The sequence below is a fragment of the Hippichthys cyanospilos genome, chromosome 6 (genome assembly GCF_059441005.1).
Source record: "Hippichthys cyanospilos isolate Australia breed blue-spotted pipefish chromosome 6, RoL_Hcya_1.0, whole genome shotgun sequence".
NCBI lineage: Eukaryota > Metazoa > Chordata > Actinopteri > Syngnathiformes > Syngnathidae > Hippichthys > Hippichthys cyanospilos.
Window position 1 is genome coordinate 24,133,654 of NC_142374.1, and position 24,189 is coordinate 24,157,842.

The 24,189-nt window shown below is 44.1% G+C and overlaps 2 protein-coding genes across 13 annotated transcripts in view; both read right to left on the reverse strand.

Annotated features, from left to right (window-relative positions):
• LOC148422911 (uncharacterized) overlaps positions 1-14,817 on the reverse strand; it is an 85,133-nt gene extending 70,316 nt beyond the window's left edge. For all 3 annotated transcript variants that reach the window (XR_015865825.1, XM_088416460.1, XM_088416459.1), the window contains exons 1-4: positions 14,638-14,817; positions 9,559-9,724; positions 9,293-9,459; positions 2,186-2,259 (exon numbers count right to left, since the gene is read on the reverse strand). Coding sequence is in view for 2 of the 3 variants with exons in the window: in XM_088416460.1 (XP_088272586.1) it covers positions 2,186-2,259; positions 9,293-9,459; positions 9,559-9,633 (316 nt within the window). In the remaining variant the exon portion in view is untranslated. The remainder of the gene's footprint in view (positions 1-2,185; positions 2,260-9,292; positions 9,460-9,558; positions 9,725-14,637) is intronic.
• A 74-nt stretch (positions 14,818-14,891) lies between these two features.
• tmtc3 (transmembrane O-mannosyltransferase targeting cadherins 3) overlaps positions 14,892-24,189 on the reverse strand; it is a 41,279-nt gene continuing 31,981 nt past the window's right edge. For all 10 annotated transcript variants that reach the window (XM_088416455.1, XM_088416454.1, XM_088416449.1 and 7 more), the window contains 7 exons: positions 23,990-24,138; positions 22,346-22,466; positions 22,128-22,239; positions 21,872-21,975; positions 21,644-21,813; positions 20,721-20,947; positions 14,892-18,594 (listed from right to left, as the gene is read on the reverse strand). In XM_088416455.1, the coding sequence (XP_088272581.1) occupies positions 17,795-18,594; positions 20,721-20,947; positions 21,644-21,813; positions 21,872-21,975; positions 22,128-22,239; positions 22,346-22,466; positions 23,990-24,138 (1,683 nt within the window). In that variant the 3' untranslated portion in view covers positions 14,892-17,794. The remainder of the gene's footprint in view (positions 18,595-20,720; positions 20,948-21,643; positions 21,814-21,871; positions 21,976-22,127; positions 22,240-22,345; positions 22,467-23,989; positions 24,139-24,189) is intronic.

A 24,189-nucleotide genomic window follows, 5' to 3' on the forward strand; every position in this document is an offset into this window, starting at 1 on the left:
ACCATTTCATAGACTGAGAAAATTTGCTAACATAAGCTAACGCGTGAATCGTGTGCCTCAAAGGCTGTAGTGTAAATAAATACACAGGAGGTTTTTTTTCTTTGGCGGCTTTCAACATTGGGCAAGTCCAAGATAAACACGAAGAAGGACGCCTAAGTGAACAACAACATGAATGCTTGTTTTAGCCTGGGAGTTAGCACGTCAACAAATTTACAACAAATAAACACCCAAGAACGGGCCAAAAACTGAAGCCACACAACCTTTGGGAAAACATCAAATGCACCTACAAAGAACCGAGGACCAAAAACACCTGAAAAAAATAAAAAACAATCAGTGACCCAATCCGCCACAGTCACAAAACCACCTACAGCGGACACCATGGGCCAAAACCACAACGACCATCTGCGCCAGACCAAAAGCTCCTTCGGTGGACCGAGGACCAAAATCACAAAATGGACAAAAAGGACCCGCAAAGAAGCAAATACCAAAAGCACCCAAAATGAGCCAATGACCCAATCCACAAAACCTTCAACAAAAGACTCCAACAAATGCACTGGAACAAACACCAAACCCATAAGACCATAAGAAACCAAAACGACCTGCAGCGGACCAGTGATCAAAATCACCAATAGCAGACAATGGTGGACCAGAGGACCAAAACCACAACAACAAAAAAAATACAAAAGACGGAAAGCCCCTTTGGAGGACCAACAACAAAAACCGCATACCAAGACTAAAACCACTTACAAAGAAGTACCAAAACCACCAGCACAAGAATCGCATCCACAAACCCTCTGCAACAAGCCTACTGGAAAAAACCGAGCTCAAGCTAGAGACCAAAACAAACAAATCGCTTTAATGGACCACTTGCAACAAACCGAAAACCGACACCAAAACAACCTTCAAATTCCCAAACACCTCAAGCAACAAAACAAACCCTCTGCAACAAATTGAGGTCGAGTAACCGGGAAAAACCTGAACAGGAACCAAAACAAACACTTTTAATAGACAAATGACCAAGAACCAAAACCGAAAAACCTCCTAGAAAAAAAGAAAAAACCCTGAAGATGCGCCCCAAAAAAAATCAATGACCGAGGCCAATCGCAAACCTCAAAACAAGAAAACCAACGGAGCAAAAATCCCAAGAAAAAAAAGCCAAAAGCTTTTACAATGGTACAAGGACTAAAACCACAACCCCACTTGCCCGTGCTGGACCCTAGACCGACAGCATCTAAAAACGGACGGAACCCCGGACGACTTGCGGCCAGGCAGAGTGGAGGAAAGGACAAGGTGCTTGTTTTTCAAAGCCGCGTTTGTTAGCACATGACCGCGTTTGGAGGGGAACGCCACGCTTGGATTAGTCAAAGCTGCCGCTGCGGCCAATCCTTCACGGACCGGAGCTCGTGCCAGGGCCTCAGGATCCGTCCCCGCCGGTCTTCATCAGACGCGACCCGTCGGCCGAACTGAGCGCGAAAGACAAAATCGGTCCGGGGACGCCGAGGTTTTGCTCGTTTTGGTTCAGGGCAACCGATTGGCTCAATTGTCTCTTTGATATTTCCCCCCAAAAAATAACAACGTACGTTTTGTATGAGACGAACTCATGTGTTTGTACAATAGCCTCATTGTGGGTCAAAATTCCAAAATATGGACGCCGGAAGCTCATAAATTGTCTTTGATGTTACAAAAATATGAGTTCGGGCTCGTCTTTGATGCATTTAATCCGGAAACAATTCAATGGATTGTCATTTGACAACAGTGGAAAAAATGTAGTGGACTAATGCATATCCAAGCCAAAAGACCAAAAGCAAACGTCCATTACAGTGGACGCTAGCAATTTGTAGATTTTATATCAAAATTTTTTTTTATAGATTTTGTATATTAGTATATGTAGATCAGTGGACGCAGGGAATTTGTAGATTATATATCTATTTTTTTTATAGATTATATATCTATTTTTTTATAGATTATATATCTATTTTTTATAGATTTCGTATATATATATATATATATATATATATATATATATTGAAAAGGACTGTAATTCCACGCAGACCGGTGTCAAAACTTCATTCAGTGTCAGCGAGGGCTCGAGATGGCAAACGGGGCTTCCGAACGAGTCGGAAGCCAGCTGCCGCCATCTCAAGCGCCTCCGACTGACGGTCACGCACTCCCGATTCCGACTTACCTCGGCCGGTTCTTCCCGGCGTCGGCGTCTTCCAGGGACTTTGACGGCGGACGGGTCGGGAAGGGAAGGGGGGCCTGTGAAAACAAAGGTCACAAATCCGAGCGTGAGCGGGCAGGTTTTCCACGCGGATTTGAGAGAGGGGCCACAAAAACGTCAAGAAAAGCCCACTAGAACACTTGCACTTTATTGAGGGTTAACCAAACATTTTGACTAGGTGACGCTGGTTTGAATACGGCGCTACCTCGACATACCAAAGTCCCAGTTGACGAAGAACTCCATTTTCAAAAGAATTTTTTGGACCCTTAAAGGAACAGTGTGTAAGATTTAGAGTGTTTTTCATTCAAAAGGAATCAATGAAATGATTGTAAAGTTCTGTAAAAACTTGCAAATGTTGTGTTCTAAATAACCACCGGTATGTTTTTTAATCTAATCATAGGTCTTGTTATCATGAAATATTACGTGGGGGGGGTGGCACTTCTCTGGAGGCGGCCATGTTTGTTATAGCTACGGACAATGGTAAAAATAGCATCTGCGGCGCCTCCTGCTGACCGTAGCGAAAAACTGTCTAAATCTTACACACTATCCCTCTAATACAAAAAAACCTGAAAAATGTCTGGGACAGTACCTTTTCTTTTCAAATTAAGAGCAAATCATTTGGAAAATGACGCAAATTGTGATCAATTGTGTTATAGTGATACATTGTCATTAGTGACGCAATTTCCCGGCGGAAATGGTTATAACGGTGACTAATTCAGACACGGATGACAGAGCACTGTTTTATTTTTTTCATACGCAAACGCCTGCTTGGAGACAAAGTACGAATTTCACCGCTCACTGTGTTTTTACTACGAATCCAAACAGTCTTTGATATGACCTTTAATCGAAGTCGGCAGATGGGCCTCAGGCAGCTTACGTGTTGTATTTTTAACCGCGCTATAAGTGCAAAAATAAGTTAAAAGTAAACACTTTCATATTTATTTCATTATGGCGTTGGAGCCCGCTATCAATAATGCCAACATGAAAGGCGAATTCCACTCAACACTTTGATGTAATGAGCAACAACATTTTGTTGACTCGACTTGACAATGTTTTCTTTTGTTTGAAATTCAGAACACAGTCCCGTCTTTCAAGTCTTAATGCGTTCAAAATATTTGGCTTGACTGGGTAGGAAGTGTGTCGCTGAGAAAAAAAATGTCATTGCCGATCAAAGAAACCTCCAAAAGTGCCAAAAGGAGCAAAAATGCCAGATGCTCATAATCTAGTGTTAACATTATTAATGAGACCTTAAAAAGGGGGGACGACAAGTCCACTTTCCAACGAGCTCGCACAAATATCGCTCTTATTCAAGTAAACACAAACGACAACGTGACGTATACATCAAAACATGGCAACCGAATACAAACAGAGTCGAAAACTTCTAAATGCTTGCAAACGGAGGGGCGAGAGCTACGCACAATAGGTGTCAAGTCGTGCCCGTGTCAGGCTCATTTACTGCCATTCAAAAATGGAAATCTTATCAATAATGGACATAATGAAAACCTGATGTTTTCCCGTGCATTTCCCACGATTATTGCGTGAATCTTTCCAACAGCAACTCGCGAGCGGGGCGCAACAGAATTTTCCCTGTTGACGTCCCAAAACTACCATGCGGCGCCAGCGGCCAATTTCTGACATTTGCAAGTCTTTCAATGACTTCATTGAGTGGCTTAGCCTGGACTACCTAAAAGTCTTCAAAAGTCATAATACTTTATATTTATGACATCATAAATATTACTATTTCAATTTCATAAATATATATATATATATATATATATATATATATATATATATATATATATATATATATATATGAAGAATTCCCGGACACCCGGGGGTTAAACACAGTCATATTGTGGAAGACATGATGTCATACGAGAACATGTGGAATCTTTCAGCACATCACACGCGGCATACATCCATTAAATGATGACATCAATACGTTATACTTCATTGATAAACGATCTCGTCTCGAAATTTAAACATCTTTTCATGGGAAAGCGCTGGGCTCATTTTTGGCGCCGTCCCAGAAACACAAAACAAAAATAATCTAATAAAAATAGCACGAAAACATAAATCGAAAGCTGCCTTTTCGCTAAGTGGAGAAGCCATCCGCTCGGTTGCTGGCATGCGTTTGCATCGCCGCATTCATCTTTGGCAATTGGGGATAAATCAAGGAAAGGGAGAGCAGCGCTCTTCAAACGCGGCATTAGGGTCAAATATACTTTTACGACACTGATAGCTTCCATGTGCACACCGCTCCGCCTGCTCTGCGTCATTGAAAACAGCTGGGAGTCGGCTTCTGTTTGCGAGAAGGCGCGTGACGGCCAGCGCCGCCCGCCAAAGAAAAAGCTGCCCGGGGTTCCGCGCCGGGGTCATCGCGAATATGCCCCCTCCCCGGCGGGACCCGTGGTTCACCTGCGACCTGACTGAAACGTCAACGGACCCGTTTTGACATTCCGCATCGCCGGGTCCTTCCGGAAGTGCGCAGGTGGGGCCGAGATAGTGCACGCGATGTCACCGAGGGGGGCGGAAAAACCCCGGGGCTTAGCGTCACCGGGTTGGGCAAGGAGGATCTATGGCTGAAAACTTGAGGAAAAAAAATTGGAGTGAGATTTCTCCGAGGGATATTGTGATTTGACTTCAACGGTGATTACAGTGGACCCCGGGTTACAGCGTTTACGTTTTTTTCATGTTGCGATGTGGAATACTGAGTTTTTTCATCCCCTCTTTACGGTATTTTCCCCGCTTTCCGACAAAAACAACTGTCATGACCCTAGGGAGTTGGCTGCATTTGTCTCCATCTGCAGGCGTTTTTAGGTAATTGCACTTATTTTCTGTTGCCGTCACATGACGGAGACGCTGGTCTGCTATTGGTCGGCCTCACTTGTTTTAAAATGGAAGAACGGTAAAGCTTTGTTCTATCGTGGTTGCAAAAGCGTATTTATAGGGCATTTTACTGCTTAATTCAAACTTGAAAGTGTTCATTGCTCGTGATGGTTCGAGAGAAGATGATTTATATGGAAACGAAGCTGGAGATAATCAAGAAATACGAAGCTAGCATAGCCTAGCTAGCCTTACTAGGGACTATGGGCAAAACAAGCGCCACTCCAAAGGGAAATAAATCCTTTCTATATTTTGATTGTATACATGTATATTATATATACGTAGCATCTAGTATACTATTTTGGTAGCGGTTTTTAATATATATGTACAATGTTTTTACCTGAAAATATGAAGAATTTAGGATGATTAAATGTATTCTGTCTTGCTATAGTTGTTATACCGTTGCCAAACTGTCGGTGTGTCTTATACATGGAAACAAAAAAAAGACCAGAATTCCACTCTGAAATTCATCTTGCATCCTATACACAGGTGCGTCCTAGATTACTGTAATTAGATTAGATGCTGGACGCCATCAGAGCCGTTAAAAAATATCTGAATTTTCCTAGACGAAAGCCTTGACGTAGCATTTTTCTTTGCCAATAATTTATATACTTTGACACCCCCGAAGTACTTATCGATGGAAAGTAGGTTTTCATCCGTCATTGTATCCGTCACTCGCTAGCTCATGTGATGACGAGCACGCGGACGAAACGATCGAACGTTGTACGGACTATTCTTTGATTCGGCTCGAAAAAAAGCGGCGGACCGAGATGACTCGCCTGCACACCCAACCTTGGCCTGGGTGATATCTCAAACAGGTCATCAAGTGAGTCCGTTTTGACAATAACATGAAGATGACAGCGAGGAGGCTCCAGAAGATCCTGGAATCCCTCCGGGACTACGCGAAGGTGCGGCGGAGAGGGCTGGGAAACGTTCTTGGGACTCGACTTCCTTTGAGCACTAACTTCAAATCGTAGTCGTCCTTAGGAGTATTTTGAAAGGTATCTTCTGCGACACCTGCAACTTTCTCCGCATGCCTCACACAAGCATGATTAAGTGAGTGCGGCATAAGTGGCGTGCAAGTGACAAATATATCCGACAGATCAAATGATGTTTCATGGTTGCGAGTGTCTGCTCTCGCTGGCACTGGCTAATCCCGGACCAGATGCACATGAGTGGCGTCCAATCATCACGTCTGATAAACAGCCGGTACAGCCCCTTCCCACATGGTCACCGTTTTTTTTTTTTTCGTTTTTTTTGTTTTCCCAAGGCCGCACAAACATGGAGTATCAAATGCATGGATTAGCAGGAGGCTAATTCTTAACATGTGGTCATCACAAGCATGTGTTCACAGAGACACACACACAGGCATGAAGATGAGAGCATCAATGTGAACATTTGTCTTTTATTGACACGCACCGCATGGACCAAAGGATGCGAAAAAACAGCAACATTAGTCATAGTGGGACATGTTGCTTGTAATACGATTTGTTTGTATTCAGACAGGATGAGACAGACTAGCGCTGTGAAGACTTCCTCCACTGTCACGTCTAGCGTTAGCTCGTTTATTTCTGTGGATAACTGTCCTTTTCTCGTATCGGTCTGGACACTTATCCATAGACACTACTAAAGTATGTCATCGGCATGGAGGGGGGGTATCAAATATTGTAGGTCATTCGTCCTAGTGCGGTGGGCCCCCGAGTTACGAGATGAATCCGTTCCGCGGTCGGGCTCGAAAGGCCGATTCACGGGCGATCCATACCAATGCTAAATAGCTAGAACCCCGGGTAAAAACATCAAAATTGTACAACCCTAACCCGCAACACAAACACAGCCAAGCCCCTGGGGTCATGACAGTTGTTTCTTGTTCCAAAATCGTGAAAATACTGTAAAGAAGGTACGATAAACTCATCGCAACATGAAAATAACGTAAGCCAGGGACGCAGGGTCCACTTTTTTACGCAATCCTTTCTTGTGGTACCGCCGCAATCTCCGTGCAAGCATGGAAAAGCGTTGCCGAGTAGTTTTAGTACATTAGTTCAAAAGAAAAATGCTTCAAGGCATGTATTTTTTTTGTTGGTCCTTCCCTATTTACCCAGTTTGAAATTCTGGCAAATTCTCATCTTTCACCGAGGCGCGTCATCTACTAATTCCGTATTTTTATTGGCTTCTATTACAATTTGAACCTTTAGGCTGCTGGCAAAAGTGGAGATGGTCCTAAAATGAATGTTCTCAAAAACAATCTCTGCGACATCATTCTGATTTTGTGAACATACGTTTTTGGGGGAGGGTTTGGTTCTCGAGGAAGGTCCACAAACGACGGTACGAAATAATTGCAGCACTAAAATGATTACTTTAGCAGCAAGCTTTGAGCGCTTAATGTCTCCCTCCAGGAAAAATGTTTTAAAAGCTAGGGAACCGTCAGATAGCGACTCATTTACGACTTCTGCACTGGGGGTGGGTATTTGGCCACAATGTGGTTTTCCTCCAGTCTATACATCTGAGGCCCCTGATGAGGGAGAAGCCCCAAGAAGAATGGAGTAATGATTGTATTATGGCTCTGTGTGGTTGCTTCACTGCACAAACAGGGGCCTTCTTTTACAGCCCTGATACGAGCGGGTAGAAACGATAGGAACGCCAAAGTTTCCGACACGCTCCAAAAGGTATCATGGAATCGGGACGGCAAAGCCAAAGATGGGCAAATCGAAAGACAAACAAAGCTGGATAAGGACTTAAGAGACAAGTGGAGATACTCTGGTGTCAGGACATTCCTGTTTGACAGATTGGAGACCGTGACCAATGTCCCACATAAGTCCAGAGGGAGGTCTTTCCCGCTTGTGCCTGGAGACGACGGACGGGAAAACGCAAGGCGGTTAAAGTTACGTCTACACCACCTTCCCAGGAGTCATAGCTGTCCCGCGTGTCCACAGCAAAGTTCTCCGGCCGTTTTTCGTCAAAGGTTTGCAGTCTTCCGCAGACGTTGCCATAATTACCTCCCGTACCAGATTTATCGTGACGGCATGTCTCATTTGCGTCGCGTTTCGTCAAGGCTTTCTAACAGCCGAGATGTTGACACTGCGGACTTGGGAGCACTTTTGTTGTCCTGACTCGAGCAAAGTCCCTCGGCGCGGTTCAACTCCAGAGTCGGAATCAAACCACACATAAGCGCTGTTCACAAGTCATTCACAAATCTAGCGCTCTCGCTCTCTCTCAATGTCATTTACCATCAAGTGTTACAAACTAGCAGGCAGCGCTAACACATGGCTTAGCTTTAGAAAGAGTTGTCAGCGGAAAAAGTGGGTCATTTTCTTCAAACGCCGCCGACCCTCCCATTACGCGCGCGCCGTGACCGACCGCAGACAAAATGATCACGCCGGGCTTGTAAACTGTCACTCTGGGATGAAGATTGAACGCAACGATATGGCTACCATACAGCCGCTCCTGCTGTGAGAGCTGGAGCGAAATGGGACCGGGCACTTTGGGAAACCGGGGGAAAAACATGTTTCCTGTCCCGCTACGCACCACCTCCAACTTTCGTTCGCGTTTCGCCGCATTTACTCCACCCCGCTACAGACGACTACATTTCTCGTCCGCACCACCGCCTTGACACTTTCACTCTCTCAGCGGGCGTTCGCAACAATCGAAGCCTATCGCGTTTGCTTGTTTCGCCTCATGACCGTTCCAATTTGCTCACGGGAAATCGAGCGCGAAGTCGGCAAACGTATTTTTCAGTTGTTCTGAGGCGCCGCAGCTCGTATCACGCGGCCCCAAAATTCAGACAACTGAGTGCCTTTCACGTTCAAACCGCATCTCCCAAAAAAATAATAAAAACGTCCCGGCAAAATCTGTGGTAATACCCTGAAGAACGGAACAGTTTGCTCCTGGCTTTGTTGACTGCTGAAAAATTCCTACCCTTGACCAAATCATCTAAAAGTGCCAAAAATCCCCAGAGGCCAATGACTTCCAACCAATAGTGCTCACATTACTGCTCATAAAGTACAAAAAGCATCTGGTAAAAACGGACGCGCAATCTTTACAGGGTCCTGGAGAGGACGGTCTCGGCAAGTCAAACCTCGGATTGAAGAAGAACGGTGTGCTTTTCATCCTGGTTGTGGAGCAGTTCACAAAACGGTCCAGATCCACAACCTTACCACAGTTCTGGAGAGTACAAAAATGTTCACCTACCCGGTCAACGCCTGCTTTCTGGACGACCCCGAGAGTATGGCGGCGAAGATCCCCGAAGCCCCCTCACGCGAGGCGCCGTCGGGTCCCGAGCGCAGAGGGCGCCGCTCCCGCGGTCGAGGCCCCGTTGCCTCCATGCCCCTCGTCGCGTGAGCCTTCAACATGGCGACCTTGGAATTGACAAGCACAAACCATCTAATCCATCGCTTTATAACAATAATCTTGCCGATGATCATTTATACTTCGGAAGAGCTCGGAAATCAACTCACGTCGTCTCTTAATTTGGGCGGACAATAGCCAAGCGCTGATTGGTCCCGCTCCTGGCGTCCAAGCGCCAAAACCATCAAACCAGCTTGATAATGGGCGCCATTCAAATTTCCCGAGCGGCGTCAAGTTTGGTAATAATCCACCGGGGTACAACTCAGGAGACTCCTCCTGGAAGCAAGAAGAAGTCTGAGCTTCACCGCCACAACCGCTTCCCCGTAAACCAGATGTTTGTCCCTAAATCGTCTGCGAGTATCCGTTAAAGCACAGGTGTGGAACTCCAGTCCTCGAGGGCCGGTATCCTACATGTTTTCAAACCTTATCCCTCAAAAACACCTGATTCAAATGATCGGGATCATTTCGAAGCTCCCGCAGAGCTTGCTAATAAGCTAATTATTTGAATCAGGTGTGTTGGGGAAAGAAAACCAGAAAACATGCAGGATGCCGGCCCTCCAGGACTGGAGTTCCACACCTATGCGTTCAAGACAAATGCAGTTGGACTATTAAATACAGGCATAGAATTGATCAAAAATGTAGCCGGAAGCACTTCCGAATCTCGACCATAACGCAACCTGACAAAATAGATTGTTTTGGGTTTATTTTTTTAAACAAAAACATCCCGGTCTGAAATTGCGATAAAAAATCTTAATAAACATTATTTTTGGATAACCGGTGGCGGTAACCGGTTTGACACGGCTTTAAGAGAAGAACAAATGTTTGGGATGTTACTTCCTTTAACCGGCTTGCAGCCCCCAACTTTTGTTTTTTGGCAGGCACATTGTGTGTTTCTCTTATTTTCCATTCACGCAACTGCGACCCAAGAATGTTATTGAAAACAATTTAGCCAAGAATCAAGTTTCCCTAAAACATGTCCAGGCTTTTCACGCTGAAACTCAAAGGAAATGACCCGGATTGGTACTGACGAGCAGCAGGCAGGAATGTCAACTCGCTTTATACTCGTGCAAACGTTCGCCCGGGATATCGCGTCAACCGTTTTGGATCAGGTATTGATTTGGTTTTTTTCCCTTTATCATTTCGTCAATTTACGACACGGATTCTGATCACTTTCTGAAGAACACGTGCTCAGCTAGCAATGCAACCACGGGAACTACATAACCACATTGATAACATTAAAAAAAAAAACGACGTTTTCTAACTAACATGAAAGAAGACAACTAAGAAGCAAAATACGAGGATCGGTGTTAAATGTAAATGAATAGACATTAAAAGTCTGTGAACTTTGGTGCCAGGAATGTTGCAGATGTGTGACGACAGAGAAGGTGAATGACTTCAAGAGCTTTGCTGACATTTTTGCCCCAAAGAAAAATACTTTCGCCCGTGTGAAACTCACTGGAAAGAAAACAACATCTTGCACCACAGTAAAGAGTGTTCTCTTAAGCGCCGACAGGATGTGAATTTTGGGGATCAGGATCTGGCTTTTCTGTGTTTTATTGGTCCGAAGGACCTGGCATTTTGGGACCTGGTTGGTCTTTAAGACCTGGCTTTGAGAGGATTTATTGGTCCCAAAGGACCTGGCATCTTGGTTAATCGGGAGGGTATGGCTTTTGGGGTCGTTATGACCTCGCTTTATAGACGTGCAGAGTCTAAAAGTGGACCTCCGGAGCTTGGAAAGAAAAATACATATGGATAGGAAAAAAAAATGGCGTCAAATCGTATTTCGGTATTTTCGCGTCAACACCAACTTGCTTCAAACCGGTGCGAATGCACTTGTACTTACTCTGTATGAGTGGGGAGAAAAGTGGTGAGCTTGACTTATTTTGTCAAGTATTTTGCTTTGTATTACATAAAAACTACATATGTATGCATAAAGCTCATGCCACTGAACATTGAGTGGATTCAAGAAAAAAAAAAAAAGGATTAAAAATTTCAGTTATTCCACCCTCAAAAGCAGGTACCACATTGGTACCAAAAACACGAGAGGAGTATTTTTAAAATGAATTCACAAGGGTACTCGTCTCAAGGTCCTAGCGGTTAAGGAATTAGTTTGAAGACATGTCTAACTGCTTGTACACGTTTATCAAAACAACTGTTAAAAATACAGCGACAAGCTAGGCAATGAGAGTAAAACTGACCACAACAAAGACCTACCAAATCCAAAAGGACCGCCAAGTACCGTATTTTCCGCACTATAAGGCGCACCCTCAATTAATGAAATATTTTACAACTTTTTCAATACATAAGGCGCACCGGATTATAAGGCGCACCCTCAATTAATGAAATATTTTAAAACTTTTTCGATATATAAGGCGCACCGATTATAAGGCGCACCCTCAATTAATGACATTCTAAAACTTTTTCAATCACAATATAGTAATACTCAAAGTAATCACAATAACTCAAATAATAACTCTAAACTCTCAATAGCTTAATAACTCAGTCAATATGAGCAAACTTGTTCAAGTGTAAACACACAAAAGAAACAGGTCAAGGTAACTTTATAACTTCATTTCCCATCTACCAATCCCAATCTCAATATTCATCCATATATAAGGCGCACCTGATTATAAGGCGTACCATCGGCTTTTTTTAAAAAAAAAAGGCTTTTAGGTGAGCCTTATAGTGCAGAAAATACTGTACCTGTGTTTCTGGATCTGATTGTTTTAAAAGAACGAGATTTAGGGATCTGGTTGATCTTGAGGACATGCACTTTGGGGGACCGTGTTGGTCTTTCAAGACCATTTTGGAGACTCAACTCAAGGACCTAGCGCTTAAAGAATTGGCCCTAAGTCCTGTCTAACTACACAGGTAACAAAAGTGTTCAAACTACAGCAACAAGAGTAACACAGGCCACAACAAAAAGCTAACAAAATGGAGTAACAAACATAACAAACATAGGGGTCAACCTGTCAGCAAACGTAGCATTTGCCAAGAGCAGCTACGGTTGAGATTTCTTTTTTTTTTCTTCTTTTTGCGCATGAGTGTGACGTTTAGCGCCTGAGCTTTGACCGCGCTCGCAAGGCGCCGTCTTCACATTTGCTCAAAGCTCAAAAAAGGCCGTCTGTTGACACGCGGTTTGCCGCGTGTTGACCAGCTGTTCTCATCAACGTACGTTTCATCAGGCCTCCCCCGGGTTGCCGGGCAAAAGGATCATAAACAAAACTTGCAAACATCCAAAATATTTCTTTCATACTTGACTCGTGTTTAGCGCTGTGATGCAAGCTCGGTTAAAAGCCAGTTTGAGTTATTTGAACTGTGATTCAAAACAAAGCTTCTATTGTTTCTTGTTAATTATTTACAAAAGAATAGTCAACCCAAAACTTTTCTTTCTAATATGATGTGTGCGCGCCGGCTAAATTTAACACATCGTTGTGATTGATATTGTTTGCGTAGTATCAATTATGCAGTATTGCCACTTTCCAAGTACTGAAAGTGACGTCGCGGTTGCCGGTCACGGCTAGTTTCTTAATTTCTTGTAAATTCGTATTCCGCAATTAAAATATTCATCAGAATACAACGTTCGGACCAAACGGAGCACAAGAAAAATACGATTGAAAAAAGGTTTTCTTCTGACAATACTTAAAAACCGTTTTTACGTCTTAAAATGAACACTTTTTGCACTTGTAAAACACTATAATAAATCTTGAAAATGTCCACATGTGTCAACATTTTTCGGCCAAGTTTTTCCAGACGCCTGTAAACGAGAATACCATTTTTGAAAGTGACATTGATGTCGAGTTTGACACATACACATAAAGTGTTAAGAATTATAGCTTGTACAGTTAATAATCCCAGGAATGGACCACTTGTCATTATGGAGAATTTGCGGGTATAATGGACGTGTGATTGACAGTTGAAAGAGACGCAAATCAACTGGATGAAAATGGGAGAAAAATGAGAGGGGCCCGAGTGGGTCTGCGCTCGTCACCATCCCGCCGGAGGCGAGGCGTCAAATCACTCTTCGTTTATGAGGCACACAAACAGAAACGGGAGGCCATCGTAGAAGCGTGATTGAAAGGCCAAACCTAACAAGACTGTCCAGAAACGTCCACTAAAGACAAATGGATGCTGTACATCAGGGTCTCCGGTTAGGGTTTCAAACGCCGGTGCGGATTCGGGTTTTAAGCTAGCGTGGGAATTTTTAAGTGAGGGTAATTTTACAAGAAATTCCAAGTCTGCTCAGGGGATTTAAGTTAGGATTTTTTTCTAGAATCAGGGTTACGGTTTAAAGAAAAAAAGATTTGAAGACTGAGTTTTAATTCACGGGGAATAGCAGGCATGATTGCGTTTGGAAAAATGTTTTTAAAATGGTATTTTCAAAAGGGGTGTATGGACGGTTAGTTATAAATGACGGATAATGATTGCGTTTTTTTTAAAGTGCATTTTGAACTGAAATTTTCGGAGGGAGTCTCGACTTTTTGTATCACTGTCGGAAACGGTCAGTTATTATCAATCATGGACAGTAGCAGTGAAGATTGCGTTCTTAAGTGTTTTTGAAGTGGTATTTACGGAGAGGTGTGTAGACGTCTTGTATCGATCTTCTGTCGAAGAAGGTTGGTTATAAATCACGGACAGTAGCGGTCAGGAAGGCGCTATTAGAAATGCTTTTACTTTCAGAGGGGCGTGTGGACCGTTCGTATCAATCTACCGTTGAAGACGGCGAGTTATAAATCAGCAGTCATGATTGCATTTTTGGAAGCAATGTTTTTCAGAGGAGCGTGTAGACCTTTTGTATTCATCTACTGTTGAGACAGCGAGTTCTAAATCACAGCGGTAACGATTGCGTTTTTGGAACTGACATTTTCAGAAAGGTGTGTATAATTTTTTAACAATCTACCGTTGAAGACGGTGAAATATAAATCACGGAGAATAGTAGTCCATTTTTTTTTTGTGCTTTTTGAACTGATATTTTCAAAGGGGCGTGCAGACTTTTTGTATCAATCTACTGTCGGGAGACGGTTCGTTATAAATCACGGAGAATAGCAGACGCGATTGCGTTTTTGGAACTGATATTTTCAGAGAGGTGTGAAGACTTTTCGCATCAATCTCCAATGTTACAAATCATCATTTTGCCACTTGAAGTCAACTGAAAACATCAATTTTTCAAGCTCATGAAAACGACTCACTGTTTTTATCCCGCCATACTTGCAAGTTGAGCCGTGATTGGTCGTGACCCTCGCCCTGCGCCAACGCGATGCCATTTTCAGTCGACAGCAGGATGCAAGATGGCCGCCCTCTAAAATGGATACAAAGGGGTGTATTTCGCTGCCTAATAAAAAAGGTTTCTCACCAGTGGGGCCAAACAGAGCATAGGAAATAAAACTTTGACTTGCCTTCACCTTTATTTACAGGAAAATAAAATGCAAAAACAAAACCAGAATGAAGTTGTCGTCTTGTTTTATTTCACCACCGCCGTCGGATATAAATCTCAACAAATAATCAAATAAAATTGAGTCCCTTGGCAGGCATAACAAGATTAAATTGTACCTTCTGTTCTAACATTGACAGTGATTTACATGGTGGGGTGTGGGGGGGTTATAGTCACAGCATACAAAATAATAAATAATGAATACAAAGTACAATCTTTGAACACTTGTAGGGCTGATAATTAACAGTGCAGAACACAATGTATTGCACAGTTTGCGTGCGGGGGGGGGGGGGGGGTGTTGAGGGGTCACGGGTGTCGCGTTAGCGTTAGCTTAGCACAAGCTGCAACGTTAGCGCTAATGGCAACGACGGGAAAGCAGGAAGCGTGGCGGGAGATCAATACAGATTAGCGGGCTACGGCGAGGATGTTTTTGCTCCATTTCAAGGGGGGGCCTTCATCATCATCATCATCCTCGTCCTCGTGGTCACTTCCTGTAATTGTGCTCCCACTTAGTGCGTGCGGAAAGTGGGTCAGGCGGCAACAAAACAACATCCAGTGGTTAACGACCAACTTGTGCTTCTTCTTGACCACCCACGCCGACGCCTTCGGGTCGCGGCCAGGAGCGGTCTGGGCCATTTGCGGGCCCCCCGCCCCCCCACCCCCACCCGGAGGGTTTGGGGGAAAGAACACGAACCCGAAGCCAAAGACTTGTTTGCGCCGTTGAAAGCGGGCGGAGCGCGGCGGCGAAGTTTTACGGCTTGCCCTGTTGTAGGACACCCCGGAGGTTTTTGAAAATTCGGCGCCCGAGGCCAAGGAATTTTGACACATGTCAATCATGGTTTGGAACGGCCATTTGGAGACCGCAGTCCAAAACATTTTGAGCGATTGCTACCACATTTGAAGCAGATGAGTGTTCCCCCGCTACTTTGCGGTTTGGTCAACGGGACTTCACTCCATGGTGTGTTTTTATTTGAGACCATAAATCTAGAGTCGGCTTTCCTCACTATTTCAAGTTTTCTTGCTATTTAAGATAGATTTTTTTTTTTTTTGTCTTTTGGGGATAAGAATTTTACCCATGAACATGAGCGAGTGGCCTCACCGTGGGCGTGTTTGCAAACACGCTCCAAGTGCACTGCTTCACTCCAAGATGATAGAAACTCAGAAATGTGCTGATGCGCTAGAAAACTAAACACAAGCCTGGTAGACGAACGCGCCTTGTAAATCCGCCGTTTGTTGGCAAACGCACTCCAGGCGTTTGGAGAATTTTCAAAACCTGAGATTTGGTATGTTTGGCCATCTTGAGTCGGACCACCAGCGTGTTGTTTGGTGAAAAGTTGCGGTTTGCTTTGCACAAATTCACCAACTGCTGCTGTTCTTATTGCTGAAAATTCAAACTTTCATTCTTTTTTTTTTTTTTTGCTGTTAAAAAAAAAGGCGCCAAAGCCTGGGAATGTAGTACTCTGTGTTGAGCAAATCAGTACGTCTCATTAAGATTTTTATAAATCAAGGAGGAGCTAGGTTTAGCCTGGGTCGATTGCGGAAGTTCTGAAAGGTGTCGCGCTTGCACGTCTGCTTTATTTTTCAATTATTAATCGGGTAATTTTGCACGGTGCGATTGAAATGATGGCCTCAGCACTCCAATAATTTGATACTCTGATATCTTCCTGAAAATAAAATGTTATCTTTATTGCCTACTTTATTATTTGCTCTATTTTGTGGAATGTATGCCTGCTCGGGGAAGTGAACAGAGTAAGAATTTTGTTGTGTAGCGTTACTATGCATAGACAATAAAATTGGTGAATCTTGGAATTTTTGCTTGGTTAAAAAACAAAAATGAATATAAGACAAAATGGCTTTCCATTGAATATTCATTTTTAGATGCTTTTCTTCCACTTAAATCTAAAAAAAAAATGGTGAGATTTAAAACAAATATCGTCCCATTTAGTTAATGACATCAAAATTACAGGAACGAGTTTTGCTGCAGCACATTTGAGTAAGCGCTGTTTGCACTGCCTTTGAAAAAATGATCTGACGGTTCCCGCCATCCTATATGAGGAAGCAGCGAACACCGCCGGAATCTCGCGGCGCTCGCAGCCGCTAACAGTGTAGCTAACTGCTACTTGATTTCAGGACAATGTAGTGTTTTTGACATTGGTGATGAGTCAAGTCAGCCATGACGCGGCGACACGCAATCAGGATTTACTTCAAAATAAAAATGTAGTAATGCATCGGTATCCTTATGTTATTTGGGAAGGTTGGCGGGGTGTTGCTATCTTGCAGAGCATGAGCGACTTTTGCTGCAGTTGGCTTAACTTCTTCCCGTCAGTGTAGACTAAATAAATGGACGACCAAGGCAGAAAAAAAAAGGCCTTGAGCATTAACCTTTTACTGGCAACAGTGGCCACATTCTGCCCACAAGTCTAAACAAGCAAAAACGGCCAATGTTGGGCACACGTTTTTTAATTTACAAGTTTTTAGCAAAATTTAGGTGTGCGTTAGAATTTAAGTAATGTCTGCTACGAACGCTTTCAGCCATTTTGTTTGTTTATACTGTCGGCCAAACGCAGCCGTTGTGCCCAGTAAAGGGTTAAGAGATACATGAATTACTCAAGGAATCTTTTCACTCTTGTTAGGAATATTATGTTGTGTGATAATATTTTGTAGTATATTTAAGGTTGAAACTATTAAAATAGCATTATAATAAGTATTTGGAGGCATTAATTAATTGCAGTTTTCTGCTATTGGCAGCAGGGCTCAGTTTTTATCCCTCACTGGGTTTTACCGTATCTGGGAAACAAAAAAGGGGGATAAGGGAGGAAAGTCTGATTAAAAAAAAAAAAAAAAAAAAAGTCTGTGTAAAAATAGTCAAGGCTATAAAAAAAAAAGCCCCCAAAAAAGAGGAAAAAAGATTGTGGTCAATCACCGCTTAGAATGCGCTCAATCTCCTCCAGCCTCCTCAAGGCGGCGGCACGCTTCTGCTCGATGTCACTCGTCCGCTGGGCGGACTTGGCCGCGGTCTGTCCGTCGGCCTGGCCGGCATCCAGCTGCGATCGGTCCGGCTCCGCGGAGGATTTCCTCGCATTCTTCTCGCCGCGAGGACTTCGCCTTTCCTCCTCCTCCTCCTCCTCGTCCTCCTCCGCCGCCGCCGCCGCCGCCTCCTCCACCAGGGGTTGCCCGGCCGCGCTCATGGCCGCCATCTTGCCCCTGACGATGTTCAGATGGCGGCGCACGTACTCCTCGTCGGGCGCGAGCGCCAGCGTCTCCTCCAGGCAACGCTCGGCCCGCGGCAGGTCCCGCTCCTCGAAGTAAACCACGCACAGGTTGTGCTTGCCCTGCACGTTGCCCGGGTCCATCTGCAGGATGCGCTGGAAGCAGGCCTTGGCGCCCGCCGTGTCCTTCTTGTGGTTCATGAGGATGTCGCCTTTGAGGATCAGGCCCTTGATGTGCTCCGGGTGGTGGCGCAGCAGCTCGTCCAGCACGGGCAGCGCGTCCGGCTCGCGCCGCGACTGCGAGTAGAGCAGCGCCAGGTTGAAGAGCGCCGAGCGAAAGCCCGACTGCAGCGCGATGGCCTTGTGCATCCAGCGCTCCGCCGCCGCGTTCTCCTCCGCGTCCATGGCCAGCATGCCCAAATTGAAGTAGCCGTTGGCGTCGTCCGGCTCCTCCTTCACGTAGGCGAGGAAGCGCCGGTTGGCCTCGGGCCAGAACTTGGGCTCGCCTGGAGAGTGGGGGACACGCCGGCCTTAGTGTTTTATAGTAGTAGCTTGACTTACGGGAGTCACAAATCACTTTGGGGTTATGAGCTGTCGCTTGATTTTCATCTCCGCATTACGTGCGCTGGATTCGGATACCCCCAAGTGAAACCGAAATGGGAGAGCCACCAGTGCTGTCACAACACCAATACCGGCCCGCCGTGTACAGCAAGGGGATAGAAACGGGAAGGGATAACAGTACACAGTGTGAGGTTGAATTCAAGTTTTGAGTAAACACATGTTCTTAAGTAATCGTGGTCTCAAATATCCATCCGTGAATTTTCTTGAGCCGCTTATCCAAAAAAAAAAAAAAATGCCTCCCCTACCTGCGGTTAAGTCAATCAACGGGACGAGGAGCAGATAATCGCCGGAACGAGCGTGAGAAAGCCACTTCCAGCGAGCAAGGAGACGAGCACGAATGCAACCTCACGTTGAACTTCCATTTCTCATCTGACCTGTCATCCGGGGTAGCGAGCGCTAACAATGCTAACAATAGGCCACTGAGCGCCACGCAAGCCTCCAGTTGATCACGTTCCAATTGCACTTACGAGCGTGTCGCGACAATCATGCAAAGGGAAGGTCCTTTTCCTGGAAGGCGTTCCATTTATTTTGAGCGTGCAAATGCACAGGACAGTCACAAAAATTAGCGCTTGAGAGAAAATGTATCTTCTACCCCAAGGAAAAAGACAAACAAAATGTGTTTTGCTAATTATTTTTTCCCACCACAAAAAAAAATGGGGCATTGGCTGGTGAACCATCGGACTAGCGCTGTGACTGATACTTCAGACTAAACTACGCCTTAAATCTTTTCTGTACTACAACCAGCTATGCTAAATTAACAAAGCAAATGCAAACAAATCACTACCCCGAAAACCGATATTTGACGTTTGCAAAAGCTACAATTCCAGGTGTGTACAGATTCAAGTAACATCAGTGGACTTTGCTTGTCCAGTGAGACAAACGGCACAATCGCGTTTATCAGTGTTCAATCTGAAGATGGCGCCACAAAAACAAACCTGCACGCAGACCGTTGCTATAGCAACCTGCCTTCAGTGAGCACTTCCACACTTTTGCCTTGAAGGCCTGGGGCGGGGAAGGAAGGGGGGAGGGGGGGGGGGGGGGGTGTCCATGTATTCTCACTCGCCCAAGGTTGGGCGTTCCATCCAAAGCAGTTCAGTTTTTCTAAAGTACTAAAACATCATACTGACGAGAACATGTAAACATTAGTAGACGCCAATTCATGCAGTTTACAAGCGTAAAAAGTTTGGTTATGAGTACCCCATTAAGTTTGTTTTTGTTTTGGTTTTTTTGGGAAACATGCATAACCTTCTGAAAACAGTGGTATTTTTGGAGGGAAAAAGTCATCTTACAAGAATAAAAGTCAAATCGTTTTAACCGCATCGAGCGTTCGATGGGAATGGGCAGAAGCGGCTGATTGAGTGACAGCTTTGACTGACGGATCGAGAGCAAGCCGCAGGTGAGCGCGGCGGCGAGAAAACGAATAAGCCTTTCAAGTACGTGACTCATTGTCTTTGTTTTAGCTGTTTGCTTCCAATTCTAAAGTAGTAATCCGCTGCATTTGTGCGTAAATCCGCATGAGCCCGCCGCTGCTGTCCATTTCAACAAAGTTTACACAAAGCAGTACCGTTCAACGTCTTTAAAGCATGTTAAATGTTTCGCGTGTGTGTGTATTTCAGTCAAACGAGAAAAGCCAGCCAGAGATTTGAAGGTGCACCCAGAGTTCATTCAAGCCCGTTCCGCATTATTAGCGTCGACGCCCTGGTGGCCTTGGCAGGGCGGCAGGTGGCGCCGCCTGCTGGTTTGTCTGTGCGTTATTGATTTCGATTTAAGGTTACAAGAAATCAAATGATAAATTGTATTTCATCATGCAATGTTGGAAGAATGAAATTAGATTGCGAGATATAATATATAATTATTCCCCTATGGACTAAAACTGATGACTTGGCAAAAAAAACACAAACAAAAAAAAAACTATTTCCACCACACTGCATTATATCTAGAAGACCAAGGACCCCAATGGAAATCAGTCTTCGACATTTTTGACGTTGGAAGTCAAAGAGGGGGCTCTCACCTGACTCCTGCATGAGGAGGGCCGAGTTGAAGAGCGCCAGCTTGTGGCGCGGGCTGAGTTGCAGCGCTTGCTCAAAATTGCGCAGCGCCTCCGACGGCTCCTTCATCTCAATGTGCACGATGGCCAGGTTGTACCACAGGTCGGCGTTGGCCCGGTCCAGCTCCAGTGCGCGCAGGTATGCGTCACGCGCCTCGGTTAGCTTGTTCATCTTCAGCAGCAGCTCACCTCTGTAATGCGCGAGAAATTCTTTTTATCCGGGCAAAAGTTGGTCTTGCGGGGGAAAAAGACTTTTTGGGGTTACGAGTCAAATATTTATAAAAAGACTTTTCGGGAAAAGTCATTTTCTGGAAAGTCTTGTTGCTGGAAACAGAAAACCCGACTAGAATTAACTGAACTGTTTCCAAGAAATTTCTGAAAATAAAAAAAAGGATTTATACCACTTTTTTAACTATGATTTCTCAATTCAATGGAAAACAGCTTCAAAGAATAAAACTTTTTTATTCTTCAAAAAATAACTTTCTTAAAAGTCATAATGCATTTTTAAGGGAAAGAGTATTTTAAAAAAGGTGAACATGTTTAGCTTATGTTCTATTTTTCCTTCCCCAAAAAAGCATCAACGCTGCAGTTGGATTTTTTCTAAACCAGCATTTTGCTATAAGTGTAATGTTATAAAGTGTGTAGTATATAGTGTAATGCTCCTATTACATTTTTATAGGAGCATTGAATTTGACTTCTGAAAAACATTAAGCTGTTTGGATTAGGGCTATGATTTACCAGTACAAAAGAATTAAACAGTCTATTTTTTTTTCCCAATTTGAAAAAAAAAAAATCCACTTTTTTTTTTAGTTTTTCAGAACAGAACAATATTTGAAATTAGTGGAGAAAACAAAAGAACTGTAACAATAAGCAAAAGAGCGACTCGCCTGCTGATGTAGGCCTGCTTGAAGTCGGGCCTCATGCTGATGGCCTGCCGATAAAGCTGGTCGGCTTCCTCCAGCCGGGACTCGTTGTTTCGAATCAAATTGGCCAAGTTGATGTAAACGTTGAGATGGTTGGGGGCCACGCGAGTAGCGTACTTTTTCCCAGGAATAATCTGCCCGGAAGAGCGCTGTCAAATTTTGGTCCGCCTGGATTGATTTGGGCTGACATACCTGTGGCATGAGGGACTTGGCCACCAAATAGGCATCTTCTGCTTCTTTGGATTTGTTCAAGTTCTTGTAGGTTCTCCCCACGTTCATGTGGGCACCAATGTCATCTGAGACAGGGGCGATAAGACAAACTTATAGAACTTTTAGTGCATTACAAAAAATGTGTTCTTGTTGAGCATTACTTATGTAAAGCAACTAATAAGAGGTTCGATGAGTGCTGCCATATTTTTCTAAAGATAGACAATTCAAAGAAACTTACCAGGCTGCACTGAGGTGGCCTGCAGAAAATAGCGCAGGGCCCTGGCGTAATCATTCTGGTTCTCCAGCGCGTGGCCGACGTTGTTCCACAGCTTGGCGTTGTTCTTGTTCACCTGCCCCCCAAAAATAAATTAATTAATAAGAACATATTTTTAAAAAAAAGCAAAACCTTCAGCTCAATCCAAGAAGCTCAGCGGCGTTGTCAGCCTCTCGTCTCACCTTCAGAGCCGACGTGAACAAAGTATATTCTGACTCCCAGTCCCAATTCCTGTTGAAGGTCTTGACGGCGTGCGTGGTGAGCAGCACAGCAATCATCAGCCAGGAAATCTTCTTCAAGTACCTTTTAAATAAAAGAAAAGGGTCATCCCTTGCCGAGCCGATTTTGATTTTAATTTGAATGAAAGTTAAGTGTACTTTTTTAAAATTGAAGTCAATTGCAGACAGGGAGCTACAGCCTGCCAAACTTTTAATTCTGGCAAAAAGGAGTGGAGTCACTTTTTGTGAACTCTACCTCAGAACCTACGGTCAATTTTAGCCTTGGACTTTAATGTTTAACCTTCAGGCTATCAGGGTTCAAATAAAGGCCCCTTTTTGCACCAAACATCAGAATTCGGTGGGCAACATCATTTTAGAGGCTGCACCATAACTATTGCCGACAAGTACACCAGCTTTCATAAAAATCAAAATCATCTTGCTAAAGTGGTGATTTGGCATGAACAATCACAAAAAGTCATTATTCATGAAAGGAACCTTTCCTTCCATGTCGAGTATGATTTATTTACAGTATGCGTATTTTTGGATTGTGGGACGAAGCCAACGTACCCATCCAAAAAAAAAAAAAAAAAAAAAACAACCAAAAAACCTACAACATTAGCAGGACAATCCACTTAAGAGGGTCGGAGCCAAGATTCGAAGCTAACGCACACAATAGTATTTGTTTTCCCCGTGGCGTCTCTCACTTAGTTTCCCAGAATAGACATATACGATTGTCATTCTTCTTTCATGGAAATGTTCCACCTTTCAAAGGAGAAAAGTGCACTAGTCTCCGGAATACAGCATGTCTGCTTTCAAAACCAATTTGGACCATTAGTGTTTTCCTTGTCACGGCTTTGCTCCCTTCATTGCAGACAACAGAGGACTGAAATGATGGAATGCACTTCAAATTGGAGGAATAAAGTTAAATATCGTCAGCTCAATGTCTTTCTTTCAAGTCATTTGATTTCGTCCGTCACGCTACACATGCGCTGAGGGCTCACATGCTCTGTATGACCTATCTCAAAATAGTTATGGATATAAAGGGACATGAAAAAGTACTTGCCCCCTTCTAAAAGTCTCCCTCTTAAATAGTCATGCATCTTCTTAATGATTCTTCCACATTTGGGGGAGAATATATGACTAAATGTCAACTTTTTGAAAGGTGTCCGCCATATTTCATCCGGCGTAAATATGTAAATGTCTGGGGCCGCTTTGTTACTTCAGAACCTGGACGACTCAAACCGGGGCCTGATCCAATTGGATTTTTATTTATTTAATTATTTGATTTTTGCCAGAGGAGATTTTTGGCAGAAAACAAATACAGATCACCCATTACTAATCGGAATAATTTCAAAATAATTAAATATTAAAATTGCCCCGAAAACCACACGGTGGATTTTGTGATTGAAATCTCTCGATGAGGGTGGTGTGATTCGTGATGAAATTTGCTTGCGAGCTCTGTTCTGTAATCAATCACATGTTTGGCTTTTAATCTCATCTGTCGCACACGCCCACTTCCATCGTGGTGCCCATCGAGCAACGGCTTCAAAAGCCCTTAGTCTGCCCGCGTAGAAAGCCCGTCGGAAATTGAACCTTTGAACCACTTACCCTTTGTGCGAAACCATCTTGAATCCGTGTGCCACCAACACGCAGAAGCCCATGCTGGGGACATACAGGACCCTCTCGGCCACGACAAAGCCCACCGGGAAAAAAAGGTTGGATGCAGGAATGAAGGGTAGGACAATCAGAGACAAGGCCTGGAAAGAGACGGGGGGAAAAAACACTCCATTCAATGAGGCAGGTTGTTG